Here is a 12,144-nt window from a genome sequence, read left to right as displayed (position 1 = left end):
GGTTTCTCACTGAAAATCCTCGTCCCCCGGCGGCACTTTTTTGAATTTTTTTCCTTTTCACGGCGTTTTTTGGGGATTTCGGATTTTCTTTGAATTTTTTCGCAATAATATTTCAAAAATAGATAAGTTTTAACACATTTTAATGCAAAAAAAATTTTTGGTCGGAGTCCCCCTTTAATTTCCTCAGGTGCATTTTCTATAGACGTTTTCAGGCTACAAATGTCGTACTTCCAAACGGTTCTTTAGACCCGTGGCACGCATTAGGTACCTACAAAACTAATGACAATCAAAATCTTCTCCCTTATCTCATCAATGGAACAGCCCACTGTGGAGACATGTATGCATCCTATGATGGCGAACCTGCTTCTCTTCCAGCTGCTCGTGCATTCATCAAGCAACATGTTCGCGAGTTCATTAGTAAGGACTGGATTCTTTTTCGTTGGAAAAATTGAATTAAAACTAATTTTCAGGATACAATCCAGCCGTAGATGGTCCAAAAGGTAGCGCTGCTTTCCAGTCTGTGTTCTTTGTGTTCTCACTTCTCGCTTTTTTGATTTTGCAGTAATTTTCATAAAGCGTGGAATGAAAGCTTTTCTTTTAGAATTTTTCTCAATGCATGTTATTTGCTACCGCATTCAAAGTATTTCAGAAACATTACATGTTATATTGCTCGAACATGTTTTGAATGTGCTTTATATAAATCCTTTCCCGCATAGTGTGCTTGTTGACAATCGACAAAAATCGACGAAAATCGACGAAAATCGCTGTCGATTTCATCGACTCTATCAAAAATCGACATTCGAAAAATCAACAAAAACCGACGTTTCAAAAGTCGATGAAAGTGAAAATCGACAAAAGTCGATTTTTGTCGATTTTGAATCGACTCAAAATTGACAAGACTCGACAAAAAATCGACAAAAACCGAATTTAATGTCCAAGAAGATTTCACGGCGGGTGACCTAGAAACAGAAATAACCTGATAATCATCTGTTGTGTTTTCTAGGCCATTTTGACACGGTGGCCAAACTTTTGCAAGTTGGGTTTTCTAGGCCACCACCTTTTTCTGGTCTATAAATGTCCTAACATGACTCAGGTGTGTTTTCTAAATCATTTTGAAGTGGTGGCCTAACTTCTGCAAATTTCGTTTTCTAAGCCACCACGAGTTGACCTAGAAATGACCAAAATTACCCTGTTGTGTTTTTAGGCCATTTTGACATGGTGGCCTAACTTTTGCAAGTTGAGTTTTCTAGGCCACCACGAGTTCAATTGAAACCCGAAAAGGTCGATTTTTCGGCGACTTTCGTCGACTTTTGTCGATTTTTGTCAATTTTTCGTCGATTTTCTGTCGATTTCAAGTCGACGCAAAATCGACAAAAGTCGATTCGTGTCGATTCTTGTCGATTTTCAAAGCGACAAAAATCGACAACGAAAAGTTCGATTTTCATAGACAAATAGCCTTGTTGAATTGTTAAATGTCGATAGTGTAAATTTCAAAGTTTACAAAATATCTCCGATTTTCGAGTCGACTCGGCACTCTATTCCTGCAAAGAAAAGGTTCTTAAATGTATGTTTTGTAACATTTTATAAAGTGTATTGTGAATTGCAATTACGGAAAGTTAGGATTTCACGTGTTTCGAACTGTCAGTCGTCCAATTTTCATCCTTTCCGCCCGCCGTGATAAAAAATAGTCTTCATTTATCCTTATTTCTCCATTCTATTTTCGCTTGTTCCACCTGATCTCAAGATATCATCTGTTTCGCCTTTTTCTTCTTTCCATTACACTCCGCTAGCCTCTTTCCGACGACTTATTGTGTTTAAAAGTGCAAGCGCGCTCTGTTGACAGAGAAACGAGACGCATGGAAACGTCGTATACACACAGCACACGCATATAATTTCACTTTTTCTTTTCTTTTTTTTTTGTTTCGCCAGGATGCGGACCTTTTTCCGCATTTCTCGCCGTTTTCTCGTCACTTTTCATGTCAGTTTCAGGTAGTAATGGATCCGCAACTGCCAATAGATGACAGCCGTGAAAGTTCTCCAAGAACGCGGTCGATATCCGCGCATTTTCCCCAACTAGCGACTGCGATACAAATGCCATATGCCGATGGAATTCACACGTTGTTTGAGGTAATTTTCTCAAACGAAAATTTGAATAAAAACATGAAATGGATTTCAGAACGCGATGAACAACGTCGAGTTTCAAAACCAATCATCATCATCAAGTAATCGAAATTTTGAAGAAAACCACGAATCGCCTGATCACTCTAGAATTGAAAGAGATATGCGTAAGTATTCCCACATCAAAAAATTTGATAGAAATACGGTTTTTATTGTTTTAAAAGAAGGCTTGAGAATTCGGACCTTTTTAGTACTCGATCAACATCATTTTCGCCATGGATTGGAACACATCCGAAATCGATTAGAAACACAACAAGGACAATCAGTAATCACATTTCTCAAAAATGTGCTTCCATTTCTTGCACTGTTTGTGGCAAAGCTAACCTATGATCATATGTACGACATTTTCCAATTTGGGGTTCTTTTTGTGGCGTTTTATTTGTCAAACCAAATCAACCAAAGAATTATGGAAGGAGGTTTATTTCAAAGAAATTGCTGAATTGTATTTGTTTGATTTCAGGATTCACGAACAAATTCTTCCAAATTATCTATTGCTTCGCATCGAGCATGATCACTGCTGTTTATCTCCAAAACTATTCGTTAGTGGATTTTGAGTTCTCAAACACTTTTGGATTAAATGTTTTGGTGAGTGTGAAGAAAATTGAGCTAATCAAAAACACTCCAAAAAATTTTTTCAGTATTTCATGAGCGGTGAATACAAAGAGTTGACAATGTCATCCACGTTTTACGGAGTCATCGTGACGGACACTTCATTCAAATTAATCACATTAATTCCAAAGTCATTGGTAAGCCTTGCAGATTTAGGAATATGCTTATTCAGATTGTTATTTTTAGATTTTGATCATTCCGTATGCCTACACATCTTCCTCTTTCAAGCGGAAATTGCTTCAAACAGTCGAGTATTGTTCGCAGGTACGACAGAATAATTTTTTCATCATATTGTTCCATTGCAGATGTATCGTTGTGCCCTTCCCTTTGGTCCCTGGCTTCGTTATTACCTTTTCGTGACGCCTGGCTCTGGATTCATGATAAACATTTTCTGTTTTGTTTACTTTTCCTTGAAAATTGGAGAAGTATATCGATATTCTCTCTCGGTCAAAAAATCGGTTCGCTGTCTGCTCACGGTAATTCAACATATATTTCATTTCATATGTATTCGTTTTATATTTCAGGTCAGTTCGTTCGGGACAGTGGTGAAGGTTCACGAGTTGGAGGAGCAGCAATGTACAGTTTGCCACGAAGACTTGACGTATCCGATCAGATTGGAGTGTTCGCATGTTTTCTGTAAAAGCTGTATTGAGACCTGGTTAGACCTGAAAATCACATGTCCTATGTGCCGGGCTGAAGTCATAAAAGATGTTGTGAGTTTATAACAATTTTCTGTTCTTACTGTATCTGTGGTATTCAGGATAACGACTGGAAGAATGGAGAAACTAGCAAATGGATCCGAGCCTTCTAATCTACTCTATGTATATGCGACTCCTTCTTTTTTTTCATTTCTCGAACCCGTTTGATAGGTTTTTGAACTAGTTTGTTCAAAGTTGGTGCCAATATGTCAAACAACATTGAAATGTATCATGGTGTTGTTGTTTGTGAATTCGGGTTAATCAATATTTCGTCATTCTATATATGCGAGTGTAACTAATTTCCAAGGTTGTGTTCCTTTCTTAGATTAGATGCATAAAAATAAGCTTCTCGATTAACATTGAATTGTAATTTTATTAGGTATTTCTTGAAATATTCTTATAATCTTTGTGATATAATGGTTTTTTTGTGTTCACTTAAGCACGAATTTCAGGTAACATTTGTTCAGATCTTTATTTGAGTCTCAAAACTAAATAATTACATAAATATCCTTTTCTTACCAAGAAGTTTTCCTCTTCAAATTTCAATGATAATTCATTTGAGAAGATTGGCTTCTCAAAGACTAATTTTTGCGTCTAAAGCCCTTTTTGCTCTGAATTATTTCGAATCCAATTTCATGAATCATATGCCGCGTGAATTGAAAGCTCCCTCGGAGCACGCAGGCACACACGAGCACACGCCCACGTTACATTCTCTCCGTTTGGCTGCTCTCTCCGTTTTGTTATTACGAACTCCCTTCGATCGTCATGACAACGATGTGCCGCCACTCTTCACCTGCTCAGCAATACGAGATTGCTGTCCTCAACACACCTTTATTCTACTCGTGAACTACCGTCACCAGACTTGTTACAAGTTTTATCAATTCATTGAAAATCTCACCTGATGGCCCATATCAACCATGCCTACCTTGACACTTCAGGAGGTTTCAATGGTGCTGACGAGTCACAGAGCAGACGTTTGAACTCTTTGTCTCCAACGTTTTTCATAAGTCCCAAAACAACTGGTTTAGCCAGTCTATTCATACAAGTCGTTTTGATAATTGTCAGTGCGACCACCAGCATGTTCTTCTTCTATCATGTCGGAGGTTATGAGTACACACAGTGGAATGAAAATTCTACAATTCTGGAACCAATTAATCACAACAACAGAAATCCTTTGAAAGAATTCTTGGTTTCGACTATCACACCAAACGTGAGCGATTCACTGGTTTCAACTGTCAACCGCTCACTAGACTTCTCGGTGGCTCATTTTTTAGTAAGTTCGTGTAATAGATTTCATTGAGTTGTACGATTTTTGATCAAGTATAATTTATTTACTGCCTGTTTATTTGAACTCATTTCAGAACTACTTATGTTTTACCTTAGCTTATTCAGAACCTCCGTTAATATCTTTAAAACCTCTAACGTTTAATCTATGTTGGCTTTGGATTGATAACAATTTTCTCAAATTTTTTGTGAGGCCGTGATGAAATAACAAAAAAGTTCTTTGACGGATTAAGTCCTTCATACCAAAAGAAGCTCTATTTAACAGATTAACATATTTTTACAGTACAATGATAGTGACGTGGAAACTTACAAACTCATCCTGGAAACTGACAACGGACAAAGTATGGAAATTGAAAATGCATCTTTTGGAATTGAACAAGTTCCGATGACAAATTTTAACATTGGAGTAATACAAATAGAAACACTGAAATGTTATTCGTTTTCATTTTGCAGGACACTGATATTGACTGGTTGGAAGTGATTCGGATATCAACGCTTGTTTACGTTGTAATCTGCGCTTTTTGGGTGATATCGGGATTGTTGTTTATTTGTACGATCAAATGCGAAATTTTGGATACAGTCATTTTCAACACCACTGTACTCATCTTAGTTGTCCTGTTTCAGTTTGTTCATTCCGGTTTGATAGCGGCATTGATATTTTTACAGGTAAGTGCTTTTTTATCTACAATGGGTAATTGGAAAATAATTTCAGAGAGAAATGAGCTGGCGAACGCTTTTAATCACTATTATGTCTATTATTATCATTTTCTGTAGTGCAATTCTTGGATCAGCATGCATCAAGTTGAACTTTGGATGGATCAAGTACATTGATCACATGCACGGAACTAAGAAGGTTTATTTTTGTCTCAATACATTTGTTGTTATATGCTTCTTATGTTTACAGTGTCACATGTTTTGCTGTGGAAGATCTAATGAGCCAATAGATAATGGTCATGCAGAACCTCGAGAGATACCAGTTAATGCTGGACAATATGAAAATGACGTCCCATTGGATCGTTTCGATGCATTTTAATTCTTGAACATTTCAAGAACATTTGATTCATTACCGATTTGACATGATTGACTGGACATATGACATATGACAATTTCGCTCATTCTCTGACATAGGAAGTTGTAAATAATACTTGGTGATGTGACAAGCGTTGTGAATAAAATGAGAAATAAAAGTAATGTTGTAAAATGAAAAATGTGAAAGACAAGGAACGAGAGAAATCTAGTATTTAAATTCTGGAGGAAGAGAAAAACAGATTTTCAAATAGACAATAGTATGATGTAAAGCAACAATTTGAGAACATTGATAGAAATGAACAAAAAACAATAATATGGAATATATAACAGGAAATATTGAGAACTCAAGAGTTTCAAAGTTGCAGGACACTTTGAAAATCTGTTGTTTCATCGATATAGTCTGGTGCAAATCCTCTGGTATCACAAATTGCGACTCGCATATTGTCGATTGCTATTGCGGCTCTGCTCTCCGATTTTTCGCTACTGTGAGCAACAAGATAGAACTGTAAAAATATCATCTTATATTCGGATAATGCTCTTGTTGGATCTTACATGAGTCGTCCCTGGCGGGAGTTGGATATGAACCGTGTTCCAGCGGTACGCATTTTTAGAAGTTACTGATCTCAGAATGGATGGACACTGTACAAATGATGACACGGTTCGCATGGGATTTGTATATCTCGATCCTTAAAACAAAACTCTAAATCGATCATAAGTTATAAAAAGTTACCAAGACACAACCGAATGGTTGTCATTTGAGACGGTCTAAAATATTGGAACAACAACACATTAAGACTTCTAGTTGCATTAAATTTCGGTGATTCCAGAATCGCTATGTCTCCAGCATCCAGAATAGCTGATACGAATTGTCCATTAGTTTGGGTTGCTCGAATATCAGTAGTGCCTGTTAATGGATAACCATAACCACGATTCCTCAAAGTCCATGGTTTCTTAGTAAGACCATGGTTCAAATAGTTGCATGCGGTGTCTGTAAAACCATTTTGAAAATCAGTGGTTGCTTTTCTGGTCACCATCAAAACTGCAATTTAGTAAGTCGCAGTAGTCGTCCTGTTTTGGTTCAGGTGTTGTGGTCCAGATGGTTTTTCTGTAATGAAATATACTCGTATGGCCTCGTTTGTAGGTCCGTATGTCTGGGTCCTAATTTGTAAACATTACCTCGGCTTCGGAGATTGTGTGAAAGCTTCCTCTGGGTAGACAGGCGCAAACGTTGTCAGCACTTTTCTACGAAAATATATTTAAGCATTATGGACGTTCGTAAAAGGACAATAATTGTTTGTAAAAAATACCAGAATCAACGTGACACTCGAATTTAAATAGAAAATATGGTTTCTGAGCAAGAAATATTGATAAAAAATTTTGGAGCAAACCTTTTTTTCGTAGTGCTGCTAGTAGTAGTTATCGGAGTAGTCGTTGTCTCTTCTTCTACTTCAACTATCTGTTCTTCGCTTTCAGGCTCAATTTTTGTCGTTGTCGTAGGTATTGTGGTTGATGGGGTCGGTGTTGTCAGTATTTTTCTTCTTCGTTCAGCAATTTTCGGTTCTATTGATTTCGGTGTAGTTCTCGACAATATTAATGGGGCTTGTGAAGTGGTAGTCGATATTGTTTTGTCGCATTTTCCGATATAAGCTATCTCGTCAATAACTAAAAAGCGATTTTTCAGCCCTATCTCCCATTGTGGTACTATATTCAACTGCAATGATTCTTATATTTACCAAACTGAGAAAAAAAAATTACGGTGAACTGCCCGATAATGTCTTTGTTGATTTCAAATACTGCTAATGTGTTTCGTTCATGTCTTGCTGATCTAGACTGCTCAACACAGTGTATAATATCATTATTGTCGCCTAAAAATAGATTATGGTGAATTTGCTCCATACGTGTTTAATTTCTCACCATAACCTAGTGCACACACTTGAAGAAGAATATCACCATTGGACCAGTAACGGAATAAAACTTTAGCATTTCCAGTTTGACAATTAATAGGATCACTTGACAACATTGCAGTGCCTTGTAGAACTAAACCTGCCGGAAAAGTTGGAAGTAGTGATATATCGGCAATCGAATCTTCCAGCGATGGAATCGCACCTGAAAATAGGGCATGTAGTAAGTTTGAGTAAAAAGAGTTGCAAAATCGGACACACCGCTCTCAATTATTGCCCATCTTCCAGCTTCCGGTCCCCATCGACAAGCGAATTCGTTGTTGAAATCACAGAGAAGTTGAGTTGAATCTTCAACCACTTCTCCAGATCTTCTATCTTTCAACGGACGAGTTTTGTTCCCAATAATTAGCAGATCGAACGGAACTTCAGTAGTTGTTTTAGAAATAGTTGGGTCAATGGTTGGAATGTGATCGGTTGTAATAGTAGCTGGTTCCTGAGTGGTGGTTGATGTAGTGGTGGTATTGGGGGTGGTAGTGGTGGTAGAGCTTGTTGTCAGTTCTTCTTCAACTTCTTTGATAACTTCTTCCACTATTTTAGGTTTTTTGGATGTGGACTGTTTGATAGTCCAGGGACGAATCCTTCGTGGTGGCGATGTAGTCTGAGATAAAACGTATGCCATCTTTATTTTTTTGAACATACCATAAAATCAGGTCTCCCTCGGATCATGTTCGATTCAGTAGATGCATCAGGGTGGCAAATTGAAGCATCATACCGTATATCATCCAAAACAATTACACCAGGATCAGAGCTTGGTTGAATCATGATCTGAATATAAGTTTTTTGTGGAAGAATGTTTCGTACTTCAATATACTCACCCGAAATGATTTTTGCAGCTCTGGTATTTTCAAAGAAACTTTACCGGGCATTATTGACGAATTCAGCATTCCGGTGCAGTTAAATTTTTCACCATGCGTGTCCGTCAAACATATTTCGATATCAGCATTTCCAATGACCCAATACGTGAAAGACAGCTCTGCATAACCAATCTGACATCGAATCTCATCAGTAACAAGCGCATCCACAGGGTTTCCGCGTGACTCAATTAAAGCGTAAGGTTCTCCTAGGAAGATATGCACAATAAAAAGAAGATGATAGTGAATACTAACTTGGTATCTGCATGGTGCCTGTAGCCGCTAACCATAATAAACTGTCTGGTTCACCTCGCGCAACTCTCCACCGGTCCACATGACTTCCAACCGATATCCATCTGAAAATTGTTTCAAAGTGAGAGGGCATCTCTCATCAAAACAACTTACCTGCAATTTGAGTTGAATGAGCAATCATAAGACAACTGCTCATAATTTGGGGAAAGAGGAGGTAAATCTGATGTTGTGACAAATAGGCCAAGGGCTACCTGAAACGTTAATGATATACAGTGCGCGTCATAAGTATATGCCCACCCCCTAACATGGCGGTTCCGGAGTAGCCAAAAATTTTCATAACAAACGGCTAATGCCATTCGATTCAGCATAGCTAAAAACCTAGAGTGACAGTTTTCCGTGACCATATCTCAAAAAACAGGCGTTTTGTGGAAGAAAACCGATTTTCATGCCGCGTCAAAAAGTATATGCCCACCCCGAAAAGGGGGAGACTACTGAAAATGCTGGGGTCATTTCATGTTTTTTGATCCTGGTATTTTTTTAAAGCTGACTTTTTTGCTGAGATGTCATTGGAGAAGATCAGATACCGACAGAGAAGAACTGGATTTTTCAGAATTTTCAGACAATTTTCCAAAAATCAACTTATTTCATTCCAGCATGGTTTTCGGTGTTTTAAAGTTTCAAAACACTGTCAATTCCATTTGAAATGCCACAGAAAGCTCATTTAACATATCTAGAGCAAGGAAAACTCAATATCCTGCCACCACTGGGATTGTCTCAATGCCTGCAGAATCAGAGGCTCCCCTGGTTACGTTGGGAATATCCCAAAAAACTCGGTAGTATGTCAAACTAGGGACAGACAACGATTTTCTAGAAAGGCTAGAAGTTGTATTGAGTGTAATACTTACTTACACCAATCATTCCGAGTCTCCACATCGGTTGTGATTTAGATTTGAATCGGGAGAGCACGCTTAGAAGGCATTGATTTTTTCGACCACAGTTAATCTGTATTAGTGATGTTTGGATAAACTGCAGCTGTTTTTTTTTGAATGAGAAAAACGCATTTTGGAGATGTAAGACAAAAATTGGGAGAAATATAGACTACGGTCTGATTGATAACTCGAGATGGTAGTTTGGTGCGTTGTAAACTGAAGAAACCAACTTTGACAGATTCCATTTGCCGGTTTTGTCGAGTTGGAGACCTCCCAACCCATATTCTGTTTTTCACATTTAATGGGCTACTTAGAAAGTCGTCACCTGTCCCTGGTTTCGCATACTATCGAGATTTTAAGGATATTCACAACGTAATCAAAGGAGGCTCTGATTCTGCAGACCTTCATGCATTGAGACAACCCTAGTGGTGGCAGTATATTAATTTTCCTTGCTCTAGATATTTTGAATGAGCTCTCTGTGGCATTTCAAATGGAATTGACAGTGTTTTGAAACTTTAAAACACCGAAAACCATGCTGGAATGGAATAAGTTGATTTTTGAAAAATTTTCTGAAAATTCTGAAAAATCCAGTTCTTCTCTGTCAGTACCTGACCTTCAACTATGACATCTCAGCAAAAAATCAGCTTTAAAAAAATACCAGGATCAAAAAACATGAAATGACCCCAGCATTTTCAGTAGTCTCCCCCTTTTCGGGGTGGGCATATACTTTTTGACGCGGCCTAAAAATCGGTTTTCTTCCAAAAAACGCCTGTTTTTTGAGATATGGTCACGGAAAACTGTCAGTGTAGGTTTTCAGCTATGTTGAATCGAATGGCATTAGCCGTTTGTTATGAAAATTCTCGGTTACTCCGGAACCGCCATGTTAGGGGGTGGGCATATACTTATGACGCGCTGAGTATTTAGCATCAATATAGAATTGTTAACTATTAGGTTTTTTCCTGAGGACGTAAAGTTCCGGTCCGTGTTAATGGTATAAATGAACTTATTAATTTTAATTTGAAAAATTTCTGGAAAATACACAAATTGTTTTTTTTTACGAGCTGCTCGTCTGAAATTTTGTAATTTTTAATAATGCTCTATAACTTTTTAACTTGTACTTGCAAATCAAGATGAGCGAATTTTTGAAATTTTGATGATGATATGCAAAAAATTTTTTTAAAAATTAGCCATAGTTACCTGTAGTATTTTGCTGACAATAGTATTCTGAGAGTGATTCGCCGCGAGCTGACTCATGACACATAGACTCACTACCACCTAGCGGCTCCTGAAACAAGAAATGAAAAGAAACTGAAAATAATATGTAACTTTTGAACCGTTGCGAGAAGTGCGAACAAGTTTAGGCGCAAACAAGAAACTTCGGTGTACGTAGTCGGAAGACGCGTAGGCGACTTGAAGGATTGACGCCGATGGTGAAGAGCGCAGGTAAGCGTAACTTTTATACCGGTATGCAAACATATATTCTCACAGATCTCCCAGAACATTACGGCTTTCTGTTAATCTTGCGAATAACGTTACGAGAGCATTGTTTATGTTGAAAGATGAACTGTAGTATGGGTTTGGTGCACTTTCTTTGAGAAACAATGTGAGCAGAGGTGGTGGAATAAAAGAAGATAATGTGAAACATTGAAAGAATGGCCAAGACTGGTATAAAAAGAAATGCATTAAGTTACAAAGAAAGTTGTAATGTTTACAATTCCTAATAAAGTTTTATTCATATGCTGTGTATAATATTCGCATAATTCAAGTTTTTTTTTGGTTTGTGAGAATAGACAATATATCCAGAAATGTACTTACACTACGATCATTATACACAAATGCAAAATATTATTAGATTATAAGACGTAAAAGGTTTTCAGAAATTGAAAAAATTGAGTTCGATCAGAGTCAAATGGAATTCGAATTGCGAAAATAAACTATTGACCCCCTGGCGGGTAGGGTGAAAACGACAAACGAACCGATTTAAGTGGATCAGTCAAGTGGATACGGTCAACCGAAAAAAGCACGAATTTCTACTCGAGATAGCCAATAAATCTCCAGATTCTACATTTTTATGATATGGGTATCGAAAAAAATTATCTCTAGAAAGGCAATTAAAATAATTTTTCTGAAATTTGTCGAAAAAAAAATTCGAATTCTCAAATTGACTCGAATTAAAAACGAATGAAATAACACTTTGAGTTTGTAGAATACTGCAGGTCGGCGGTGTCATATTCACAACAGAAAAACCAGAAAAATATATGCAGAAGCCGTCACGAGTAGTTGCCTTTCTCCGAAACTTTGTTTCTTCACCATGTATACCTTTTGAAAAGTGCCCAAAACTTAAGCAAACACA

The 12,144-nt window shown here is 37.5% G+C and overlaps 4 protein-coding genes across 4 annotated transcripts in view; 3 read left to right on the top strand and 1 right to left on the bottom strand.

Moving 5' to 3' along the window:
• CBG08099 overlaps positions 1-565 on the top strand; it is a gene marked incomplete at both ends in the record, with an annotated part of 2,692 nt that extends 2,127 nt beyond the window's left edge. The window contains 2 exons of the mRNA XM_045238687.1: positions 213-417; positions 471-565. Coding sequence (XP_045093665.1) covers positions 213-417; positions 471-565 — 300 coding nt within the window. The remainder of the gene's footprint in view (positions 1-212; positions 418-470) is intronic.
• A 1,430-nt stretch (positions 566-1,995) lies between these two features.
• CBG08098 lies at positions 1,996-3,598 on the top strand (the record flags this gene model as incomplete). Its single annotated transcript, XM_045238686.1, has 9 exons — positions 1,996-2,127; positions 2,177-2,285; positions 2,370-2,594; positions 2,639-2,763; positions 2,817-2,924; positions 2,974-3,051; positions 3,093-3,263; positions 3,312-3,500; positions 3,548-3,598. 9 exons carry the CDS (start codon positions 1,996-1,998, stop codon positions 3,596-3,598), a joined length of 1,188 nt encoding a protein of 395 aa, XP_045093664.1.
• A 788-nt stretch (positions 3,599-4,386) lies between these two features.
• On the top strand, positions 4,387-5,802 carry CBG08097 (the record flags this gene model as incomplete). The annotated part of the gene is made up of 5 exons (XM_045238685.1): positions 4,387-4,758; positions 5,053-5,175; positions 5,223-5,435; positions 5,482-5,622; positions 5,674-5,802. The coding sequence occupies 5 exons, from the start codon at positions 4,387-4,389 to the stop codon at positions 5,800-5,802; spliced, it is 978 nt and encodes a 325-aa protein (XP_045093663.1).
• Positions 5,803-6,151: 349 nt separating this feature from the next.
• On the bottom strand, positions 6,152-11,045 carry Cbr-mam-1 (the record flags this gene model as incomplete). The annotated part of the gene is made up of 14 exons (XM_045238684.1): positions 6,152-6,301; positions 6,351-6,484; positions 6,529-6,786; positions 6,830-6,903; positions 6,975-7,040; positions 7,187-7,509; positions 7,554-7,663; positions 7,713-7,904; positions 7,961-8,357; positions 8,399-8,524; positions 8,575-8,819; positions 8,866-8,966; positions 9,016-9,113; positions 10,980-11,045. The coding sequence occupies 14 exons, from the start codon at positions 11,043-11,045 to the stop codon at positions 6,152-6,154; spliced, it is 2,340 nt and encodes a 779-aa protein (XP_045093662.1).
• Between the last annotated feature and the right edge of the window lie 1,099 nt (positions 11,046-12,144).

The sequence above is a fragment of the Caenorhabditis briggsae genome (assembly GCF_000004555.2).
Source record: "Caenorhabditis briggsae complete genome, chrX, whole genome shotgun sequence".
In the NCBI taxonomy this organism is placed as follows: domain Eukaryota; kingdom Metazoa; phylum Nematoda; class Chromadorea; order Rhabditida; family Rhabditidae; genus Caenorhabditis; species Caenorhabditis briggsae.
Note: the sequence above shows the minus strand (reverse complement) of the source record. Positions and strands in the feature narration are given on the sequence as shown.